Source organism: Oratosquilla oratoria, chromosome 7, assembly GCF_046742065.1.
Source record: "Oratosquilla oratoria isolate Oo_2021 chromosome 7, ASM4674206v1, whole genome shotgun sequence".
NCBI lineage: Eukaryota > Metazoa > Arthropoda > Malacostraca > Stomatopoda > Squillidae > Oratosquilla > Oratosquilla oratoria.
In genome coordinates this window covers 42,549,850-42,574,434 of record NC_134783.1, presented here as the reverse complement: position 1 = coordinate 42,574,434, position 24,585 = coordinate 42,549,850, and the positions used below count along the sequence as shown (strand labels likewise).

The window sequence follows — 24,585 nt, the reverse complement described above, 5'->3', positions numbered from 1 at the left end:
TGCAATGCAGAGAGGGGAGAGAGGATTCAGGTGGATGGATATCAAGGGGTCTGGCATACAGCAATGTAATGTCTTGTTTGTTGATGGAGCAGTGAGTAATGTGATTATGGAAGTGTAGGTAATATAGATTGTTAGTAATAGGTGGTTGATGTTATACAGTAAACTGTGGATCTGTGTTTTGATACCTGAAACTTGTGTAAGAAAGGTATGCATTTATTCAGAAATAGAATTGTGGAAGAGAAATATAGATGAATTGAATTATTGGTAAAGACTGTAATTTTTCTCTTATTTTTGTCATTGTCTTTGAGCTGCAATTGATTCGTGTATGTTTCAATTTAAAAAATATGTAGCACATTTGTAAGGTAATAATGATAATTGTTGCCTTGAGTTTCATTGACTGGAAATCAGCAGCCCCATAGTGACTAACAGTGATTCCAAGGCCCTCTCCTAAGATTTCTATGGGGAGAAATGGACTGATGTCATGTATTAAAGTGGGAATATTTCTAAGTTATCTGCTTATAGTAGTTAGAGTATGGGAACAGCTGTTGGTTGTGAGCTGTTCTCGTGTGAAAAGATGGATTTTGAAGACAGCAGGTAGATGATTTTCTTTAACATCTGTCTCAAAAGAATCACTACTTGCAGGTTCCCATTGTTGGTCTCTGTAAGGTAAAGAATAAAGATCAGATGATGGTATGTATAAAAAGTTATTTTTTACCTTTTCTCTTCATGGGGAACTTCTGGGTCACATCAGATACCCCAGTTCTGAAGGTGTTGGTTTCAAGATCTATTAACATATTGCAGTTGGCCGTGGAGGAGACCAATTTGGTGACCCTAAAGTCTTCCCTGGAGAGTGAGTTGACAGAGCAGAAGGAGCTGCAGGAATCCTTGGTGGCCAAGCTGACTGCACAACAGGAAGAATCAGAAAAGACTTCCAAGATCATGGAGGAAGAAAAGGAAAAACATAATGTAGAGGTTAGTAAGCAAAGGTCATTTTATACTGTGGCTGCATTTTTGCCCTCTTAAGAAGCATGAGAGTAAAAGGGAAGAGATAGGTAGTATGTTTGTGAGAAGAAAGATGGATGTGTTGGCTTTGAATGAAACTAAGTTGAGAGGGAAGGGCGAGTATGAGTTTGGGAGTGTATTTGATAGGTTCTCAGGAGTGAAGAGAGGGCGAGGGAGAGAAGGGGTGGCTATACTAGTAAGTGAAGAGATAGGTAAATGTATAGTGGAGTGGAAGGAGGTTTCTTCAAGGATAATGTGGATGAAGGGGAAACTGGGAAAGGAGACGTAGGTTTTTGTAAGTGCATATGGGCCTGGTAGTGAGAAGAGTGTAGAGGAAAGGGAAGATTTTTGGATAGATTTAAAAGTGCATAGAGGGATTAGGGAGAAATGTCAATGTAGTAGTATTGGGAGACTTTAATGCTAGGGTAGGAAATGAACCAATTGATGGAGTGGTTGGGAAATGTGGAGTTCCAGGAAAGAATTGTAGTGGAGAGTTGATGTCTGCCAGCTCCTTTTCCATCCTGCTTTTCCAGGGCCAATTAAGGCTGTTACCAAATACATTAGGATTGTAGGTATTGCAGGAGAGATCTAATGGAACAGGTTAATTGATTAATTTTTGAAGATAGATGAGTGGCAGTAATATCAAAATAATTTTCAATCCCATTTCTCGTTTCAGGTATCATCTTTACAAGAAAAACTACGGGGCTCTGAGGAGAGGGTAGACAAGCTAGAAGGACGAGTTGCAACAATGGAGGCAGAAATTGCAGGTCTGGCTGGGGACAAGCTGCAATTAGAGGTGAGATAGAGCCTTTGTTCTTTCTGACTTGAGGAAAGGAAGTGATAGATATGTGGAATAAGCTGCATGATAGGATAATATTCAAACATCCTTTCAAGCTTTTGCTGTTTCCTCCAGAGAATAACCACTGGCTAAACCATCTTATAGTGAAAATGTATTGCTGTCTGTACAGGGATTAAGTGGGGCAGTGAAGAAAGATGCCTTTTGTTTCCTATAGGATATGAATATTGGAGGAACATAAAGTCTAGGTTGAGGTTGGTTTTATGCTGGTAAGGTTTCAGTTCAGAGTGGTGAGTCTTGTCTTGGTTTTTCAAGTGGACATGTTAACTTGTCATTTCTTTTACAGAACCAAAACAAAACTCATTTTCATCCTATCTGTTTTAGTTTTCTGAATTCAAATTGATGTCTCCTTTTGAACTTAAAATCTCTAGGCATCTTATGATTGAGGATACCTGAAGTCACTTTTGTATTTACTTAAGTGTAATGTACAGGGAAACAGCTGTACTTGTGGGGTTTTGTTTCTTTGTCTCCATATATCAAGCTTGGCTTCAAGTTCACTTAAGCTATAATGAAGTGGGTGTGCTCTGACTCAGCCACTCCCCATATAAGGGGAGAGTGCATTTGGTGTACATAAAGTATATTATTTCAAGAATTGTGTGGTTGTGCATTTGAATTTGTGTAGCTGTGTGTGTGTGGATGTTTGGAATGACATTTGTCATTCCAAGCATCTTTACACACACAGTCAATATGTTGCTCCAGGTTTCTCTTGCAGGAGACTTACAGCCTCAAGGTAAACAGCCACAGCCACCAATTTGGCCCAGAAGTCATTTTGTGGTCTTGGAGAAGGCATATAACATAGTTGACAGTGAGATATTGTGGTGTAGATTGTGAATGTGTGAGATATGGGAAGTCATTTGGAGGCAGTCAAAAGTTTTACATGAATAGTGGGAATATGTGAGGGCCAGGAACTACAAGAGTGAATGGTGGGGCTATATCACAGTTGTGTAATGTTGCTGTGGTTATTCAACATGTATATAGATGGGATTGTATGTCGTGTAAACATGAGAGTGCTTAGCAGACATTAGGTGTTGGTGAGTGAGAGTGGAGGGCAATGGAAGGTGAGCCAGTTGGTTGTGGATGATAGTGCACATGTGTGAATATTCTGAGGAAAGAGTGAAACAGTTGATAGCCAAGATTGAAAGGGAGTATGAGAGAAAGTTGAGAGTAAATAAATAAAAGTTGACAATATGTATAAGGAATGATTAAGGTTGCACGTTGGACAATAGTGTGAAGGATGAAAGGCTGGAGGTTTGAATATTTGTGGTTGTGTGTGATAGTGTATGAAGAATATGAAATGTTTTAGAGGTATGGCAGGTGTTACAAGGATTGATAGAGTGAGAAAATATGAAGGTGAGGCAGAGGATGGGGGGAAAGAGGTCTTTCAGGTAGGGAAGATCAAAGAATACTGAAGCAGTTTGCACTAGTTTGGGCTTATGAATAGAATGAGTGAGGAAAGGCTTGCAAAAAGTGTGGACAACATAAGCAAATGGAATGAATTTAAAAGACTAAGAATGAGGTGGATGAATTGGGTAAAGGGGGCAGTGAAGAGTGAGTGCCAAAGATACATACATACATACATATACCAAGGTTTTTCCCCCATACAAGGGAGGTAGCCAAAAAGGAAAAGGCATAAAATCATTCCCACCCATGCCATCCCTGAATACACTCCACACCCCTCCACCCTCCCTCTCATCTTAGCACCAAAGATACATACATACATATACCAAGGCTTTTTCCTCCTTACAAGGGAGGTAGCCAAAAAGGAAAAGGCATAAAATCATTCCCACCCATTCCATCCCTGAATACACTCCACACCCCTCCACCCTCCCTCTCATCTTAGCACCAATGATAGGAGTGAATAAAGGGAGATTATGGATGGATGAAAGATTGATACAACATGAAGGAATTATTTTGCCAGTGTTCTTCTTTACCACCCATCTTTAAATACAGTGAACAACCATGGTATTATCACACAACCCAGATACTGCTCCACATTCATTTCAGATCATTCACTCTCTCCATTCCCAATCCACACACATGCCCTACCTAAACTAGAATTATTTTTTGACCACCTTCATATAACTTCCCTCATCTCATAGACCTGCAACACACTCCTCAGTGTATCTATTAATCCTGTTATATGCCTTTTCAAAGTCCATGAAAGCTGAAAAATCATCTATATCCTGAGCCAAACCATTCTTGCATATTTGTTTTGTTACAAACACAATTAATGCGCCAACTTCCTTCCATACCCATATACTACCTCCTTTCCTCTCCTAATAATCTTGACACCCTCTCATACACCTTACCAACTACATTCATACTTGTGATCCTCACACATTTATAATGGAACTATACATTCACTCCTCTGATCTAGTGGTACACTTCCTTCCAGTAAACACACATTAAACACTCACCAGCCATTCCACAATAACTGCTTAACCCATTGTTAGATATTCCCCCATGTGTGCTGTTGTGTGATATGAATATTATCAGTGATGGTCACTTCTTGTATATAAAGTCCGATTTAAGACATTAATGAGTTACTTAACCTCTAGGCTCGAGTAGAAAAGGCCGTGGAGGAACAGAGCCGCCTAGTGGAACGCTGTGTCACGGCAGAAAGTGAAGTTGAAAAATTCCAGCAGCAACTAACACAGCTCAGACGGAAGTTGGATGATTCCACAGCTGCCTTGCACGAATTAGGAAGGGAAAACCAAAATCTTCAGGTAAGATTGATTGATTTTGTTAACTCTTTAAGTGTGGTGATGTCTAAGACATCTTTCTTTCTCTTTCTCTTTTCCTCTGTCTCCATCTCTGTCTCTCCCTTTCTCTCCCTTTTTCTTACCTTCTCTCCCTTTCTCTTACCTTCTCTCCCTCTCTCTTACCTTCTCTCCCTTTCTCTTACCTTCTCTCCCTTTCTCTTACCTTCTCTCCCTTTCTCTTACCTTCTCTCCCTTTCTCTTACCTTCTCTCCCTTTCTCTTACCTTCTCTCCCTTTCTCTTACCTTCTCTCCCTCTCTCTCTCCCTTCCTCTCCCTCCCTCCCTCTCCCTCCCTTCCTCCCTCCCTCTCTCCCTCCCCCTCTCTCCCTCCCCCTCTCTCCCTCCCCCTCTCTCCCTCACCCTCCCTCCCTCTCTCTCTCCCTCACCCTCCCTCCCCCTCTCTCTCCCTCACCCTCCCTCCCCCTCTCTCTCCCTCCCCCCCTCTCTCTCCCTCCCCCATCTCTCTCCCTCCCTTCCCCCCTCTCTCTCCCTCACTCCCCCCCTCTCTCTCTCTCCCTCTCTCTCTCTCTCTCTCTCTCTCTCTCTCTCTCTCTCTCTCTCTCTCTCTCTCTCTCTCTCTCTCTCTCTCTCTCTCTCTCTCTCTCTCTCTCTCTCTCTCTCTCTCTCTCTCTCTCTCTCTCTCTCTCTCTCTCTCTCTCTCTCTCTCTCTCTCTCTCTCTCTCTCTCTCTCTCTCTCTCTCTCTCTCTCTCTCTCTCTCTCTGTCTCTGTCTGTCTCTTTTTCTCTTTCATTCAGTTGGTTATGCTTGTGTTGTGTGATGGGACTGATGGGTTGGAAAGAACTTTGTGCCCTTGACTTTCATATGCCACGCCATGGGGAGGAGTTTGGTTTTTATGGTTAGATATTTGACCGGGGTGGTTGTAGTACATCCTCTTAATATTCCAAGCGCTTTGTTTTGAATAGTTTATAGTATGTCTGTTTTCTGGATTGTTAGGAATCATACTGGGAATGATATGGGTAGTGAACCACTTATTTGCAGTGGACAAGGTGCAGGGATGACCTGTCATCCAGGAGGTGCTAAGATAAGGTGGAGGGTGGAATGTATTTAGGGATGGAATGGGTGGGAATGGTTGTATGCCTTTTCCTTTTTGGCTACCTCCATTGTAAGGGGGAAAAAGCCTTGGTATATGTATGTATGATGTACTGCTTGTGGCTTATCCTGAGGTGAGACTGTAGCAGTTGGTGATTTGAATTTGGAGGGATATGTGAAAGAGAAAGAAGTTGCAAATGAATATGGGTTTAAGTAAAATGAAGTGATGTATTAGAAATGTTGATGGTGGCAGGTTGCTTGTAAATGTAAAGGATGAGGAAGTGGAGTGTGGAAAGTGTTTAGGTTGTCTCTGGAGGTGAATAATAGAGTAAAAGAAGCAAATAAACTTAGGTGTAATGAAAAGTGTTATGAAAATTAGGTCTATGGGAATGAATGCAGAGGTTTTATTTACCCAGTTGTGATGTACATACTGCTACTGTCCCTCCATTATGCTGTCCCCCAACCCCTTGTTGCTGTCCTGTACCAATTCTCTGAATTTCATTTCCATGTTTTGTCTAGCCTGTGGTGGGGGAAAAGAATGCTGCCATCATGGATTGTAAGAGGCGAGAAAAACGGGACAGGGATTGGGACCAGGCATCCTTCTCCCTGTAGCCCCACAGGGGACATTCCTAAAAAATGTAAAGGCATAAAAGGGTCTAGGAGTTTTCCAACCAGCACCCTAAGGTTTGGGTCTTTTAATGTGTGTGGATATGGTACAGATGAGAGTAAAAGGAAAAGAGATAGATAGTATGTGTGTGAGAAGAAAGATGGATGTGTTGGCTTTGAGTGAAACTAAGTTGAGAGGGAAGGGCGAGTGTGAGTTTGGGAGGCTCTCAGGGGTGAAGAGAGGGCGAGGGAGAGAAGGGGTGGCTATACTAGTAAGCGAAGAGATAGGTAAATGTGTAGTGGAGTGGAAGGAGGTTTCTTCAAGGTGGATGAAGGTGAAACTGGGAAAGGAGATGTGGGTTTTTGTAAGTGCATATGGGCCTGGTAGTTAGAAGAGTGTAGAGGAAAGGGAGGCTTTTTGGATAGAGAGTGAGTGGTTCGAGGTAAAGGTGGGACTTCATCAGGGAAGTGTCATGTTGACCTGGATGTTCAACTTATACATGGATGGGGTGGTGCGAGAGGTAAATGCAAGGGTGGTGGGTCAGGAATTGGAGATGTTTAAAGAAAATGGAGAAAAGTGGGAGGTGAGCCTGCTGTTGTTTGTGGATGACACTGTGCTTGTAGCAGGATCAGAGGAGGGATTGAGGAAGTTGGTGACAGAGTTTGGGAGAGTGTATGAAAGAAGAAAATTGAAGATAAATGTGGGTAAAGTAAGGTGATGAGATGTACAAGGGGTGAAAGTGGCAGCAGACTGGAAGTGAGCATTAAGGGAGAGAGACTGGAGGAAGTGGATAGTTTTAGATACTTGGGTGCGAATGTGGTAGGAAAGGGAAGAATGGAGGTGGAGGTAGAATATAGAGTGAGAAAAGGGAATAAATGCCTTGGTGGATTAAAAAGTGTAATGAGAAATAGACATTTGGGAATGGATGCTAAGAAGAGATTGTATGAAGGAGTGAATGTGCCAACAGCACTGTATGGGGCAGAAACATGGAACATAAGAGAGGAAGAGAGGAGTTTGAATGTGTTTGAGATGAGATGTCTGAGAAGTATGATGGGGGTTTCTAGGCTGGATAGGGTGAGAAATGAGGAGGTGAGGAGGAGAATGGGGGTGGTAAGGGAGTTGGGAGATAGGGTGGATGAAAGAGTATTGGGATGATTCATGGAAAGAATGAGTGAAGAAAGACTAGTAAAAGAGGTATGGAAGGCAGATGTGGAGGGAGTGAACATGAGGGGGTGACCTAGGATGAAATTGGATGGATGGGGTGAAAGGGGCTTTGGGGAAGAGGGGAATGTCTGTTGAGGAAGGACGGGAGAGGACAGAAGATGGGTGAATGGAAAATGGTTGTGTATTAATAATGTTGTGATGCATGAGGTGGAATGGATGGGGGGTGAGGTAGTATGTGTAAGAAAAATTTGACGGAGCCTGAAGGGATTTCTCCCCATCTCCTTTTCTGCATGAGGGGGACGGAGAGGGGGGGGTCGCTGATTTAATGAAGCGGCCTTGCTGTGGATGTGCTCTGTCTTGTGACACTGCTTCTGACCCAGGGCAGTGGACAAGATACAGGGATGACCCATTATCCAGGAGGTGCCAAGATAAGAGGGAGGATAGAGGGTGGAAGGGAGTGGAGTGTATTGGGGATGCTATGGGTGGGAATGGTTTTTATGCCTTTGTTTTTTGGCTATCTCCCTTGTAAGGGGGTAAAAACCCTTGGAATATGTATGTATGTATGATATACAGGAAATGAGCTGTGAGTGATTGTACCTACATTGCTGTGAAATAGACTTAGAGGAAGGCAGAGGTAGAGGTTGATCATTTTTCATATGAAATGTTTGAGAAATATGATGGTGATACAGCCAATCAGGCTATTGCTCCAGATCTCTCGTGATGAAATGTTTAAGAAGAATGGCAGGGGTTATGAAGATGGGTACAGAAGGAAATGTGGAGTTTAGGAAGAGACTTGGGGTAGAAAGAGAGCTAGTAGATATAGTTTATCAAAGAATGCTGAAATGGTTTGGGCAGTGAAGAAAGACTAACAAAGAGTGGAAAGCCAAAAGTGAGATGAAGTGGATGGATGGGGTGAAGGGTACATTGGATGCAAGAGAAATGTCTCTTGAACAAGGAGGAGAGAGTGCAAAAGACAGGAGTGAATTGAGAGTGGTTGTAAATGGATGAAAAAATGATGTAGCCTGAAGGTATTTTCTCATGTCTGTTCTGTACATTTCTCAAGAGGGTGGGGAGTGGGGATGTGGCACATCATGAAAGGAAGTGGTGGGAGTAGATCAGCATTGCCATTAAAATCAACTAAATGGGATGGAGCAAGGGGATTGAAGATTCTCCTTTCCATATTTTTCTCCAGTGTCAAGGTAAGGGCCAGGGATTGGAGATGGTCAAAGAAAATGGAGAAAAATGGGAGATAAGCCAGTTGTTGTTTGCTGACAACACTGCACTTGTAGCAGGATCAGAGGAGGGATTGAGGAAGTTAATGACGGAGTTTGGGAAGGTGTGTGAAAGAAGGAAGTTGAAGATAAATGTGGGTAAAAGTAAGGTGATGAGATGTGTAAGGGGAGAGTATGGCAGCAAATTGGAAGTGAATGTTAAGGGAGACTGGAGGAAGTGGATAACTTTAGATACTTGGGTGCGAATGTGGCAAGAATGGGAGGAATGGAGGTGGAGGTAGAATGTAGATTGAGAGAAGCAAGTAAATGCCTTGGGGGATTAAAGAGTGTAATGAGAAATAGACATTTGGGAATGGATGCTAAGAGGAGATTGTATAAAGGAGTGATTGTGCCAACAGCACTGTATGGGGCAGAAACATGGAACATAAGAGAGGAAGAGTGAGAAATGAGGAGGTGAGGAAGAGAGCAGTGGTGGAATAGAGTGAGAAATGAGGAGGTGAGGAAGAGAGCAATGGTGGAAAAGGAGTTGGGAGATAGGGTTAATGAAAGCGTATTAGAATGGTTTGGACACATGGAAAGAATGGATGAAGAAAGATTAGTAAAAGAGGTGTGGAAGGAGGGGGTGACCAAGGTTGAGAGGATGGGGTAAAAAGGGCATTGGGAAAGAGAGGAATGTCTGTTGAGGAAGGAAAGGAGAAGACAGAAGATAGGGGTGAGTGGAAAATGGTTGTGTATGGATGATGCTGTGATGTATGGAAGGGAGTGGGTAGGGGATAGGGGTGGTGAGGGAGTATGTGTGAATGATATTTTGACACAGCCCAAAGGGATTTCTCCCATCTTTTTTTCTGTATGAAGGGACAGAAAGGGGCTTTGCTGTGGATGTGCTGTGTCTTGCTACATTGCTTCTGATCCAGGGCAGTGGGTGAGATGCAGTGGTAATCTGTCATCCAGGAGGATCCAAGATAAGAGGGAGGGAGGGGTTGTGAATGAAAATGATGTATGTGGGGATAGAATGGGTGGGAGTGGATTTTATACCTTTGTTTCTGACTACTTCCTGTGTATGGTATATGTATGTATGTATGTCAAGGTATGCTTTGAGTATGTCACCTCTCTTACTAAAAGAAAAGGGCATTGGTATATACACTCTGTATTCATTTGTACCTGACTTTATATGCCTTGTTTGCTCACTTCAGATGGAGGCAACAAAACTAGCTGGGCGCAAGTGGGCAGAGGATGCAGATGTCAGAAATTGTTTTGGCTGTAACAAAGGTTTCTCGATGACCATACGCAAACACCATTGCCGTAACTGTGGACAAATATTCTGCAATGACTGTTCTAACAAGCAGGCACCTCTTGAAGCCAACAAAAAGTCTGTCAGGGTCTGTGAGAGTTGTTATAATGAGCTTATGTCAAAGTTGTAAATGTAGCTAAATCATTCTACTACATTTATGGTTTGTAAAGTAATCTTTGTTATGGGTTTTTTATACAGAATGACCTGGTTGCCAACATTTTGAAATATGTTAGATCTTTATGTAGTTTTGTACTCTGTAAGAATGTTTAGTATTTGTAAAAAAGAAAAAGGATAAATGAAAGAATTAATTATCACTTGATAAGGAGGAAGGCTAGTCTTTTCATTACACATTTGCCTTTGAAAAGTGTTCCATTGGCAGTCGAACCAAATATGATGAAGAAGGCACACTTGCCAAAGGTACTCACTCTGGCTCTTGGAAAAATAGATTTATTGTAGGTTTAGCTCAACATTATGTTGAAAGTAGTGGTAGCATTGATATTGTTTCATTTGTAATATTGTTACTTTCATCATTGATATAGCTACAATAGGTTTGTGAATATTTTCAATGTTATTGATATTATCACTCCTTTTATTTTCTGAAATTGGGAGCACAACAAATACTAATAGTGAATATTTTTTTCATAAGTCCTCAGTATTGGGGAATTTAGAAATTATGGTCAATTTGAAAAAAAATTCTGTAGTTTCTGTGGTCAGTGTGATATCCAGCTAATGTAATCTTAATTTAACAGCTTTGCATACAAGTAATTAATTTGTGAAAATAATATCACTTTTAAACTGAATTTTCCATTGGTGCCAAAAAACAGTGAAAATGGGGTAAGTGTTTGATATTCATTAACTGCTTGTAGATATCCATTGTCAGTTTTATGTGTTTGCATTGTTTTTCTTCTGCCTTCTTCCCAAGGAGGCATGTTATATATCATTCAATTTGGGATTATAACATTCATTCACAGTTTGCACATGTAAGTGAAAGAAGAAATAAATCCATTGAGGATGTCAGAGAAAAGTATGGTATTGAGCTTCTTGAATGCTTTGGGTAAATTTATGTTGGTGGACAAGCACTCACTGCCACACCTTTTTTTTCCCACCCTGTTTATGTACTTCCTTCAGCACAATTGTTTTCAGGATTTACTTGTAAATAGGAATGATAAAAGTCACAACTAAAAGCCAGTAGTCGTATGCTGGGTGGGGATGAAGATTTCACAGGTATAGTACAAGCATTTGTTTGAGTAAAACATGAAGATATTGCTGTTGGGCAATGCTGTAAGAGCATGGGACAAGGACATGATAAATGACATGGTACAAGAGTTAGTGGTCAGGCTTCTCGTGCAGCTGTAGTGAAAGACAGGTATTTGTTTTGAAGTACATCAAATATTCTCTTCCGAGTTCCATAAGTTGTCTGGCTGCTGCCCATATGTAAATATTGGTCCCTTAATGCTACACCACACAAACTATGGTTCACAACTTGTTTAATGTCCATCATAGAGATGTCTACTCAATATTGCAGCTTACATTCATGTTGTCAATGGGAACAAAGAAACTATGTGTTGCCCAGTGTAAAAAGATACCTTTGACCAGGTAAGAACTTATGTGCCTATTGACTGGCTGCCAGTACTTTGCAACCTTTACATAGTAATGAGTGGAATTGCACGAATGAAACTGTGCATTTGTAATACTGAATGTGAGTGGGTCTGTTATTAGCAGTAAGGAACTGTGTGCCAGTCACCAGGCATGTAATATGTTGATGGATGGTGTGTTATGGATGGTGATGAAAATGTTTAGTTTTTGTTGAGAATCACATGATAGCACATAGTGTTGCCATTGATATTGCTTGATGTCCATTGCACCATCCCAATTACAATTTTATATCAGTCACATAGATATACTTTTTTGTTTTTAGTGGTAAGATCTGCTACATCTAGAATAAAGCGATAATAGCATTATGTTGTCCAAAAAAGTTTATACAGCTATGGATTATTTTATTCATTTGATTTGTTAGAATTTATATTTCTTGTTTCCATTATTCATTGCAGGCAGATTTTATGTTTTTAACAAATCTATTAGTTTACTTAAGAGTAGTATATTATTTGTATTGAAGGAATACACAATAACTGCTGGAAGTCTACTTTTTGTTACTATTTTGTTACCACAATGGAATCCAAGAAGTGTAAGGTTTAATTAAGTATTAATGTGAGAATATATGTATGCTGTTACTAAATGAACCTTTTTTAGTTTCTGAATTCTACCAAAGAAAATATTGGTATACAAGAGATAGACCGCCAGTATTTTCTTGAAGTATAAATAAATCATATCTTTATATGCATGTGCACACACCCACGGCAGAATACGCATCGACTGAAAAAATATTTAGAGCTTTTGTGTTACATCTATTTGCACAAGTTATGTAGTCATGCTCTGTAACCAGTTATGTCCATGCACATAAACAAAACATCCACAGGTTTGTATATGCAGTAAACCCTTTATATAACAGACCATATGGGGACAGGGGTCTGTCGTTATATCTGAAGATCTGTTATAACCAAGGATCCCTCGCTATAACGGATGAAAATCCATTATAGCAAGGGTTTGTTCGGTCAGATTTTTTGTCTGTTATATCCGATATCCGGTATATTGAGATCCGTTATATCGAGGGTTTACTGTGCATCATATTCACTAAATATGCGACTATACTGACCCTTGAGCAGTGTGTTACTTAAGTTATAAATACTTATGATGGTTAGCATTTTCCATTGGAAAAGTGTATCGACATACAGAGTATACAGTCAGATAAGTTTTTCCGTGGACATTTTGAATCTCTGTCCTGGTATCATAAGCTCACTGTTTCTTGTAGTATCCCATCTCTACATTTCTGTACAAACATATACAAAATATAAGAATATTGAAGGCAAGGAGTACTGTTTTCACTTGTCAGCAAATAAAAATGGCATAAATTAAAAAAAAAAGTAAAGGATGTAGGAAAAATGTAAATAATAAAAAAAATATGAGTTAAAAAAACAAGAATAGTAATTAAAATGAAAAAAAATCTAAAAGAGAAATGGAATGAATTGCCGGTAGAATTTATGATGGTTTCAGTTTAAGGATGCGAACTCCCTCCATCAGAAGGCCCTCTTACAGAGGACTTTGTAGTGGAATTTAATTGTCCATGCCCTTGGTCCAATTAGCTGGTGGAGGTGTCGGAACTGCTGTCACCTCGATCTCTGCCACTAGTAGTGATGCTGTAACATGAGTCAAAGAAAAACAAGATATAATTTCACAATAGTGGAAAGAATTATAGTTTTCATTAAAGAAAAGGTTAAGTCAATCAGTCAATCTATTGCCTGAGGTCTTTCTCACAGAGATACATGGCTCCCAGGTAACTGTCGTTAGGTAATTGACCCACATTTCACTCAAAGATAAGGGTCATGTAGATCAGATACTCGTGCTGGCAAAGCTCATTGGAAAATCATGTGAGAAAAGGAAGTAATTATACCTGTGTTGGGGGATGTCTTTGCTCCACTTATCCAAGACTCGTGAGTGAACCTCTAAGATATGTGTTCCTACCAAGATAGGTAAATCTATCCAGGACCTCCACATTCTCATTCTAGAGAGTAAACTGCTGTTTGGTCTTATCCAAAGCAATCCCAATTGTCTAGATTTTGGTCTTTAGCCAGGAAACCTTAAGTCATGTTGGTTTCACCTTGTCCAGTGATCCAAGGGCAGGTACCAGAATGTTCATAAGTTCTGAAAGGAGTGTAATGTCATCAGTGAAGTTTAGGTGCCTGATCGGCATTGTGCTGCACCTGTTGATTGAGGTGAGGGTGTTCACATGGTTCGAAGATAGGTGTCAGGACCACCTGGGAAGAAGAGAGGGGATCAGTGATGGCTGCCTACAAGTGGTGGTGGTCCTGTGAGATAGATGTCAGTGATAATCATCTCCTTGTCATCCATTTTCAAAACCTTTAAGCACCCTCACCTCCATCATTAAATGCAGCCCCATAAAGCTAACACTCAATTTCTCGACAGGGTCCAAGGTCTCTTTACAAACTTCAAATATGTTTCCTCAAGCTTTTCAGAGTTAACAACCAGAAACTGTTCTCCTGCTACTACTACAAGTCCCACCTTAATACTTTACAAACAATAATTCAAAGTTTCTTCCCAGAGAGACCTATGGAAGGGCTTGGTGACTATTGCCAGCCTATAGGGCAGCAGGTTTTCAGTCAATGAAACTTTACATAGCAACAACAATAGTTCTATTATTATTAATTCTTTAATAGATAAGATGTACTTGTAGGACATTTTCTGGCTCTTGCCAGCACTGGGGGTAGCCACCAGCCATGATGAGATCCCGAGAATTAAAACTGTGGTCACACAGATTATATGGTGAAAATGCCTTATGCTTTGTAGACAAACCAGGCACCGTAGTGTGAGAATAATTCTACATGTGAGTTGGCTTGGAATATCATAGAAACTAAACAAAAAGGAATGTAACAAACCTGGTGAAGTTGCAAAGAGCCATCATGAAATAGTGTGGCAGGTTCTAAGTTGAGTGTTTATTATACACAGAGACTAAAGGTACAGGAGTTAGTATTAGTGGAAGAAGGGAAAGATGATGTGATTACTTTTACAAAGATTTAGAAGACATAGATTAGGAGGACAGGGTTCTGTTATTAGAATGGAAATGAAATTGGGGTAACTTAGGAAGTCAAGAAATTATGCTTTTTTAAATTTGATAGGAAAGGAAAACTCTGCCAACTAAAGCTGAGCATGGCCAAAGCAAAAGACCATTCAGTAGATTTTCATGATGGAGATGGGATATGAGAAAAAAATTTCTTTATAGGGCCAACCACTAATAGTGGCATTCTCAATCTTACCCATTGTAAAAAAGGAGATATATAGCTTGCAATAGCTAACAACGCGGATTGTTTGTGACTCCCATTCACTCGTTATCTACACAACTTCCTGTGCACAATATTATTCATTGGTGACCAATTTTATTTTTTATAATTTTCACTGAATTCAAGTGTTCTGCAAAACCATTTTCCTCCACTACAGGAGTGAATCATATACATTTACAGAAATTCTTGAAAGTGCTTTACTAACCTGCGTTTGTAATGTGGCAGGTTAGGCAACAAGCTCCCTGGCGTATGCCCCCAATGATGATGGTTTGTCCAGCATACTTGAGGACACTGTTTATCCTCCTGCAGTAATGACATGTTTGCCTGAGGCACTATGCCTTAATTACAGTGAAATACAATGAAAAAGTAAACCGGTGAAAGACAGGTTGCCCATGATAAGGCTGGTTGAAAAGATATCATTCAATAAATCCATTGTCCCAGGTTTCCTTTGCAGGAGACCTGCAGCTCTCAGGTAACCAGCAACAGCCACTGGATTGGCCCACAAATCAACCATATAAGAGATTGTAATTCTTGTCTGGGTATGACTAAAGAAATGTGTTATGAGGTAGTGATTGGATAAAACCCCCTTACCAAAGTTTAAGATATATATATCACTTGATGTATGACTAATTGTGGTACTTACAGTCCTGTGAAAAAGACTTCAAAATCATCCCGCTGCTCGTCTTTGAATACCATCAACATGCTTCACCTTCAACTGTAATTGGTCTTTCAATTAATTTGTTGCACAGGGTCTCGTTTGCAGAAGACCTGTAGCATTCAGAAAACTGGCAACAGCCTCTGCACGAGGTCATATATCGGAGAAAAAGTGACTCTCTGACCCCATCTGGAGATCAGGTGCTGGCCCCAAGGGGTTGTACCTCCCTGGAGAGGTGGGGATAAGATGCTTCTGTCTATAGACTTCTTGGATAGTTCATGTGAGTGATATCTCTTCTTTAGGGAAGGGCATCTTTCTCTTCCCACTGTCCATGGAGTCCAAAGGTGCAGCCTCATACAGGCTGGACACAGCAGTACCTAGTCTCCCATTGAGGTCCAAGATCCATCCATTAGTCTTGACTTTCCTCCACTCTACCACATAAGAACTACCAACAACTGCTCTCCTCCTTCTCCTCACCCTCAGCCAGTAATGTAGAAACAGAAACCCTACTAATGCAAAACAGACATATCAGCTGTTTCTTTCCATAGATCCATGTGAAGGCCTAAGAACCATTGCTGGCAGCTGTGTGGTTGTGGGTTTCCAGTCTGACTTTTGAGGCAAAAAATTACTGTACAATCAACTAACCTGTTAAAAAATTGTAACTTTATTCTAGTTAATGTCAGATGATTTTATTCAGCTGAGAGAAAAGCCTCACATTCCACACTCCCCAATATGTGCCTGAATATATTTATTTTGACTAATGCCAGACAATTTTACACAGCAGAGGGAAAACCCCAGCAATGAAGCAGTGCCAACAATGAACTGTCTGTTGTATGCACCATACAGAAAAAACTAAACCCACCCTTGTGCTGTCTCACATTCATGTAGCATAGACATAATTTCTTCTCCAAGATCTGTGGGCTGACTACTTATGGTCTCCTGCAAGAAAGACCAGGGGCATTAGATAAACTAAAAATCCTCATTCTCTAAAGGGTTAAAAACTAAATTGGATATTTTCTAGCTCAGTTTATTCATTCTTGAAAAATGGAAGTTACCTGTAGGTAATGGCATTCATACTAAAATTGTTTGCAACTTTGTATGTTGCAAATTGTCTCTTATAATGACAGACTGCTCATGAAATATGTATAGGCCTAGGCCTGTAATTAAGGTATATGGGTATCACCTGTTTGGCTGTATTTTCTCTCTACACATTTAACCGTCTTTGTCTACAAATAGGATACTAAAACTGTGTGCAGTGGATAAAGATTTCTTGTGATCAAGTAACTAGACCATCCCAGATGTGATGTTGGTCAGATTGTTTTTTGAGTGGTGCAGGTGGTGTGTTGTACAATGGAGTGAACATCATTCTGCAAAGAAGAAATGATGTTTGATGGCTGAGTGGATTATTTTATGTGCCTGGATCTGTCCTGATGGTTTGACATTGCTGGATACGGTCAATGGTTTTGCTCCAAATTTTTGTCAGTCTATTGGTGATATTTATACTATACTGTATACATTATTTCTAACTTGCCTCTGAAAGAGGATTAAAGGATGTACTGAATGATTGTGATGCAAATGTGTTTAACCATTATTGTGGTTCTCAAGTATGCTAGTGCCCAACAGTTTGGTATGTGTGTGTTGGGTGGGGGTTGAGACCTTCAGAATTTTTTTTGTCCAAACTCAGAGTATTTACTTATGTGTAAGGCATATAGCTTTCATGTTGTCCAAACAATTATGATAAAATAATTTAGACTGTAAGTATGTTGTTTCTCTTCCAATAATCGTGATGATGATGGGTATCTTAGATTTTTGTTTGGGGTTTTCTTAGTGTCTTTGCAATCCACTATTGGCCACTAAATGTGCATTCCGCTAATCTAGTCTTCATGCATCTTGGAGGCAGTGCCAGTTTTATGCTGAAGTTGAGACGAGTACAGGAGTTTAGATGTATCACAATAGCTGAATTAAAAAATATTATGGTTTAAGGTCAGGTTCTTGACATAGATGTGGGCAGGAATTAAGGGGATACTAATGCTGATGACAACATTATTAACTGGTTAAAACATGTGCAATTGATATTGGAGACTAATGATAAATCAAAATCAAAAGGAGACACTGGAAATTGCTCCTATGTCTCTTATGTGCAAACAAATTCCTTTTCATGTTGATTTGATGAAGAGCTCTGCATATATCTTTGATTATAATTAACTAGGTGCTTTCTGGACATTTTATGAAGTTGTTTTACTAATACTGACATGCTCATTACAGTTCGATGCTCTCACAAGTAAACAGTTTGCTAAAATATGATTTTCAACAAGAGATCCTATGTGTAGAATATTTGACCGATATACAGTGAAATTGCATTGTTACTTGTAAAATAAAGTTTTAACTTACAAATAGTTTAATTTTTCCTTCGCACACAACATGTCTTGTGAAAATGAAGCATGGAGGAAGACCATTACACTTATCCCTTTCACTCATTGCTCCATAAATCATGTAAAATTTGCACCTCATTTTTTCCAAATAACTGTGCCAGTTCATCACTGGTGCACCCTACTCGTGGAGCAGGTTGTTAGGTTAGTCTATGCATTCTTCGCCCTCTCCAATATCCAACTACAGTTTAGCTCATTCAACGTCTCACCCACAAGCTCTTCTGGTTTCACTTATTCCATCCATTCATCCTTTCCATAGTCTACCCCATGGTCTTACTCCCAGGGAGATTGGATTGACTCCCAGCACCACCCATGAACCCTACAAGGGTATCTGTTCTTGTCTATCTATATACCAAAATGCTTCTTCCACCTTATCAGGAAAGTAACCAGCTTAGGTATTCAGATACCTCACACCCATTTGATTTCTATCTATTTTAGCTCCTTGTGGATGAAGGGACATCCTTGTCCCCAGTCTACTGACTAGATCAAAAACAGTGCAGCAAGACACCACATCCACAGCAGGATGTGGTAGTGTAAGTTTACCTGCACAGGTTCATATACATGCTCCTTTGGGGCACATCAATTTATTGTTCATTCATAACCATTCCCCACGCGCACCTGTCTCTTGCCTTCTCCCTTCCCTGATCAATAGATATTCTCCTTTTACTCGAGGCTTGCTTCACCTCATCCATTCATCTCATTCTCGGTCTTTCCCTCAAGTTCACCTCATCCACCTCTGCCTTCTACACTCTTTCTGCTAGGCTTTCCTCACTCATCCTTTCCATATACCCAAAGCAGAATGTAGATCTCTGTCCATTTCACATCAGTCTTTATCATCAAATTCTTTGCATTTTCGTAGCAAATATATACATTCCCGTCCATTCTTGGGACGGAAATGCCATCCCTTGCATTTCCTTTCCACGTTCTTGTCATGTATCTGCTTGAATTAATGTGAATACTGTATGTTTGTACTTTAGGATGTCTATTTCAAATTTTTGTTATATATTCAATTTGTCTTTTCAAATTCTTATTATTCCAACTTTAAACTGTGCTTAGAAACAATTCTTTGTCGTTCTGCTCTTAATGTTTCTACAGACAAATTGGTACACAGTGAGCGAAAATTAATGCATTTCTGCATAGCACTTTCTAGTTGGCTTTAGGTCTTTGACAAATTTGACGGAGATTTAGTATGATGGGAAATTTAGATATCGTGATGTCTACTCGTCTTCCATAACAAACAAGGAATAAAAAGTTGTTGTATATTTGAAATTCGAGAACCGGGTAAAGATGCATCTCCCTCCAGTAGCACAATCGGGTGGTGGTCACTAGGGCACGTACGTACGTACGCACAAACAGGATGTTGCTCCAACCTTTCCCTCTTGTTTACTTACGTGATAGCGCACAATTTTGGTGGTGGTGGTAGCTCTGGTGGTAACGGTAGCGATGACGATGGAGTTAGCGATGACGATGATGGTGGTGATGATGGTGATGGCGGTGGAGGTGCTAATGATAGTGGCGATGGTGGTAGTGATAGGACTGAGATTGTGATTTTTTTTACAGTGATGGCACTGACGTATTTCGCTGACTCGCTGGAGTTAACTTTGATAGCAGCTCGCCTACACATCCACACGCGAGCGCGCACACACACGCACGAACACACACACACACACACACACACACACACACACACACACACACACACACACACACACACACACACACACACACACACACACAAGAAAAAAATCTATACAGATGTATTCACCCGTAGAAGTATCAGTCAGGTAACATAAAAAAACACATTTAAAGTAGAGTTTGACAGGTGATGGGACCCCTAAAGCTTAGCCCTTACCCTGTATGTTGCAATCAGATATGTACACACAAGCCAGCCACCACGCGTTTCTGCTGGTGAGGAAGGAGACCAGCCAGCCGAAAAATTGAGCAAGAGAAAAGAGGCGAGAAAGAGTAAGATAGAACAGAAATTTCACTGCGTTTATTTGTTTATTCTAGTTCATTCTAGCTGCCGCCAGGCAATTTTATTCAATTGAGGACACATTTCCTCCGAAACTAGAGGTCTAAGAACTTGTCTCAGTCCTAAAAGATACCAATAATAAGATCGACTTGTCCCCAGAAAGGAGAAAACGGAAATGTACAGACCAGCTTCCCAACTCTCCAACAATTAAACATCAACACAAATTCAATAGTACATGTCGCGAACTACTATCAGGAGGCTAGGACAATGCCCCTAACAGAGGACTTTGTAGGGTGGAATTTAAGGATCCATGTCCTTGGTCCAACTCGCTGGCGACAGAGGTTGAAACGTCACCTCAACCTTCCTTGCAAGTATCCACCAGTTATTATGAAGTACCATTCACCAAATATAATAAAACTATGAATTATAAATCAGAATACCAATCCCAAAAAAGATGTTGAATATAATAAACAGAATGCTAAATCCACATGAACGCAAACTTTGTGTTTATACATATAAGTAAACACATTTTATTGTGATGTATCAGTGTGTCGGGTCTACAATGCGTCTGTTCGCACGTACACACAAACTCGACGATCGATCACTGTGTTTGCCATTGCAACAGATTGATATGACATTGTGTTGTTAGTGTGGCGTAAGATAACGTCCACATTTCTCTCTCTCTCTCTCTCTCTCGATGACGCAGGCCATTTAATTTTTATTTTTTCATTTTTTTTCAACGGGACATAGCAAATAACTTGTACCCCAAGAAATAAATTAATTACTTCAGGCCGTTACATCAATCAAACATAGTCTGCAATAAAAAAAACATCGTTACGCTTGTGTGATGTTGGTTCTATATGCAGTTTCTGGTTGAGCAATTTCCTTTAAATGTTTTGTCAAACGATACGTATAGACTGCGTAGACTAGTTTCTCGATTCCCCGCCAAAGACCTGAGACCCTGAGACCTTTCAGTCTGTGTACAGTTAACACAAAAATTGAACACCAACGCAATGGTTTGTGTTCTTAAATTTTTGGGACAGTGAAACCAAACACCCAACTCTGGTCCGTATTTCCTCTTGGCATCTGAAAATTTCGTTAAAAATGCAAATATGTCTTAAGCACCTCGGCAGGAGCCAAATGAATAAATGAATAGATAAATAAATAAATAAATAATAATAATAATAATAATAACATGACTATCGTAGCGAACATAGGTTATCCGAGGATCCTGTCCTCAGCCGATTATAATTGTACATTAGAGAAAACAAAAACTGCATGAAGGTGCGTCTACGTAGCCATTTCCTTAATGGTGTTGAGTTTTTTACCTTCTTGTGGAGAGTATTAAATCTTATATTCTCTCAAGAGGGATGGGGGCAGAGAGAGGGAGAGAAAGAGAGAGGGAGGTGGTTACTCCGATGTGTGTACGTAACTTTAATTGTATAATCTGCTTTCTGGGTCAGCATGTTGAAAATCATTCAATAAAGGCATTGTTTCACAAGAGGCTTTACATTTGTGACAAAAGACTGAATATTTGATGATAAAGAATACACTATACCAACTCAATGCTTGAAAAAATAAAGCTAATATATTATTATAATTTATTGTGAAAATATTTTAATATTTTCATTATTATGAAATAGGAGTCCAAAATTGTGAATTCACCTAGGCAATGACGTCATGTCGACTGAGTAAGCGCCATTCACTGTGAGACGCGGAGAAATGTCGGGCACACAAGACTGAGGTAAATATTGTAAATTGATCATGAAGTATATAGCATCAAAGAGAAAACATTTGTGCATTCAAATTGTCCAAATAAACATTTACTGGTCTCGTATACGTGATAACTCAAATTGATAAAGAAAAATCTTGGTTCAATTGTTGTCCATCTCCAGCTTATTCTTTATGTTTGTTTGTTTACATGGTAACCCACACATTACAATTCATATACCGAAACAAATATTAATTATTTCGCGTCTGTGCTCGACTCACGTTTAGTCTGACCGTAGCCAGGCGATTTTATAAAATTAATTTACGATCCATATAATCCCTCAATCAATAATCACTTTCTCTTTGTTTTTGATTGAATTTTTAACAGCAAAACGAGCGATTTCGCAAATTGTAAATTCGGTCAGCCATTTTGATTCCCTCCGTACCAACTTTAATGCAGACCATAGGTGAGCAGTCCATAGGTGAGCAGTCCTACTGTATAGCTTCGTTATGGTAGGCGTTGGGTGATATATATATATATATATATATATATATATATATATATATATATATATATGTATATATACGGAGGTGAGGTGGCAAAATGAAACGTTAAGGCTAGAGTATGGAGCTTTATTCAGAACCAGACATTTCGACCCCTTGGGCCTTCCTCAGTCCACTGAGGAAGGCCCAAGAGGTCGAAACGTCTGGTTCTGAATAAAGCTCCATACTCTAGCCTTAACGTTTCATTTTGCCCCCTCACCTTCATATTTGTCTGTGTGTGTGTATATATACACACACACACACACACGAGGCGTGTATATGTATATGTGTGTATATATACATATATATATATATGTATATATATATACATACATATATGTATATATATATATATATATATATATATATATATATATATGTATATACATACATGCATACACACACACACGCACACACACACACACACACACACACACACACACACACACACACACACACACACACACACACACACATTATAAAACTTAGACTAGGCATATCACTCATAATTACTGTATTGCATTATTATCAGCGTATCACTGTAAACCATAGACTATGCGCATTACTCATAAAAGTACTCTATTGTATTATTGTCAGTGTATCACTGCTATTTCAATAAACCTATTATTATTATTATTTATTTTATTATAACACACACACATACACACACACACACACACACACACACACACACACATACACACACACACACACACACACACACACACACACACACACACACACACACATATATATATATATATATATATATATATTATATACATTATATATATATATTGTATATATATATATTATACACACACATATATATATATATATATATATATTGTATATATATATTCATATATATATACACACATATATGTATGTACATACATATATATATTCGTGAAGCGTGGCAGGAGATTCTCTTTTAAGCATATTCTGTTGAAAACGACAGCAAATTCATTAGAAATTAAATTCTTTCTTAAGCTTTCGGAAAGTAGATTTCTGGGGAAATGAGAGGGGAAGAAGCAAATTTCCAATTGACATTGGTAACTTATATTAACACAGAAGTCTATGTTATATACAAAATAAATGAAAATAAACAAAACACAGTATAATAAACCCAAGACGTTTCGCAGATCGTTCTGCATCTTCAGTTGGAATGAAGGGAAGTGTGACCAAGACGAGTATAAATATGTATAAAGGCAAAACTTGGAGAGGTCACTTAATGACTCTCCTCTGTTTGGCTGGCGCTGTTTGGTTGGTTCCTAAGCCTAGCCGATCGCCTAAGGCATGACATTTTATCCTCTGCGGGGATATTTTGGACCTTTATGGGTGTTCTCTGATCTGGTGGTTGTATTTTGGTGAACAAATGTCTCCTACGTGTTGGTTTCATGCTGGGGAGGAGGGAGAAATCTTTTGATTGTACATTAATAATTGGTTGTAAATCTTTTATGATTACAGCCTCCAAAATGGTCAAACGTTGGAGGTCCTTCTCCTCTGCGACGATTTCTGTGTTGTGTACCATGGTTTACATATATACAGTGCTCGACAAGAATGTACCAACGGTTAGCGACAACGAGTGATGAGGAGTGTTGAGGACTGTTTTTGCTGAAATGCACAATTTTGTATAAAAAATTAGCATATGGTTGCATTATTTGACTTATCTTATTTAAAATGTGTGATTTCCATGTAATTTGATCAAAGAGAAGTTACGTTTTTATCCTCTACAAAATTACCAACCACATACCGTCCGACTCACTAATTGCCGACCTCAACCAAACAATGACGGTTTTTGCTCAAATGCACAATTTTATATAAAAAATTAGCATATGGTTGCATTATTTGACCTATTTTCTTTAAAATGTGTGATTTTCATGCAATTTGATCAAAGAGAAGTTACGTTTTTATCCTCTGCAAAATTGCCGACCGACTCGCTCATAGTCGACCAAACTCGAACAAGAACGGTTTTTGCTGAAATGCACAATTTTATATAAAAAATTAGCATATGGTTGCATTATTTGACCTATTTTCTTTAAAATGTGTGATTTCCATGCAATTTGATCAAAGAAAAGTTACGTTTTTATCCTCTGCAAAATTACCGACAACAGCTATGAATACCGTCCGACTCACTCATAGCCGACCAAACTCGAACAAGGACGGTTTTTGCTGAAATGCACGATTTTATATAAAAAAATAGCATATGATTGCATTATTTGACCTATTTTCTTTAAAATGTGTGATTTTCATGTAATTTGATAAAAAAAAGTTACGTTTTTATCCTCTGCAAACTTACCGATCACAGCTACGAATATCGTCCGACTCATTAATAGCCGACCAAACTCGAACAAGAACGATTTTTGCTGAAATGCACGATTGTATATAAATAATTAG

General features: G+C 39.4%; 3 protein-coding genes across 4 annotated transcripts in view; 2 read left to right on the top strand and 1 right to left on the bottom strand.

Moving 5' to 3' along the window:
- The window catches only part of LOC143027111 (uncharacterized), a 49,475-nt gene extending 31,550 nt beyond the window's left edge, over nucleotides 1–17,925 (top strand). For both annotated transcript variants that reach the window (XM_076188122.1, XM_076188121.1), the window contains 4 exons: nucleotides 802–972; nucleotides 1,679–1,798; nucleotides 4,417–4,584; nucleotides 9,866–17,925. In XM_076188122.1, the coding sequence (XP_076044237.1) occupies nucleotides 802–972; nucleotides 1,679–1,798; nucleotides 4,417–4,584; nucleotides 9,866–10,093 (687 nt within the window). In that variant the 3' untranslated portion in view covers nucleotides 10,094–17,925. The remainder of the gene's footprint in view (nucleotides 1–801; nucleotides 973–1,678; nucleotides 1,799–4,416; nucleotides 4,585–9,865) is intronic.
- LOC143026797 (uncharacterized) lies at nucleotides 13,585–21,191 on the bottom strand. The gene is made up of 5 exons (XM_076187572.1): nucleotides 21,146–21,191; nucleotides 20,843–21,018; nucleotides 19,352–19,549; nucleotides 16,394–16,470; nucleotides 13,585–13,722 (listed from the first exon to the last, which is right to left on the bottom strand). The coding sequence occupies exons 1-5, from the start codon at nucleotides 21,189–21,191 to the stop codon at nucleotides 13,659–13,661; spliced, it is 561 nt and encodes a 186-aa protein (XP_076043687.1). The 3' UTR covers nucleotides 13,585–13,658.
- A 418-nt stretch (nucleotides 21,192–21,609) lies between these two features.
- Nucleotides 21,610–24,585, top strand: part of LOC143027110 (uncharacterized) — a 14,626-nt gene continuing 11,650 nt past the window's right edge. Inside the window, exon 1 of the mRNA XM_076188120.1 lies at nucleotides 21,610–21,676. The gene's annotated coding sequence lies outside the window, so the exon portion shown is untranslated. The remainder of the gene's footprint in view (nucleotides 21,677–24,585) is intronic.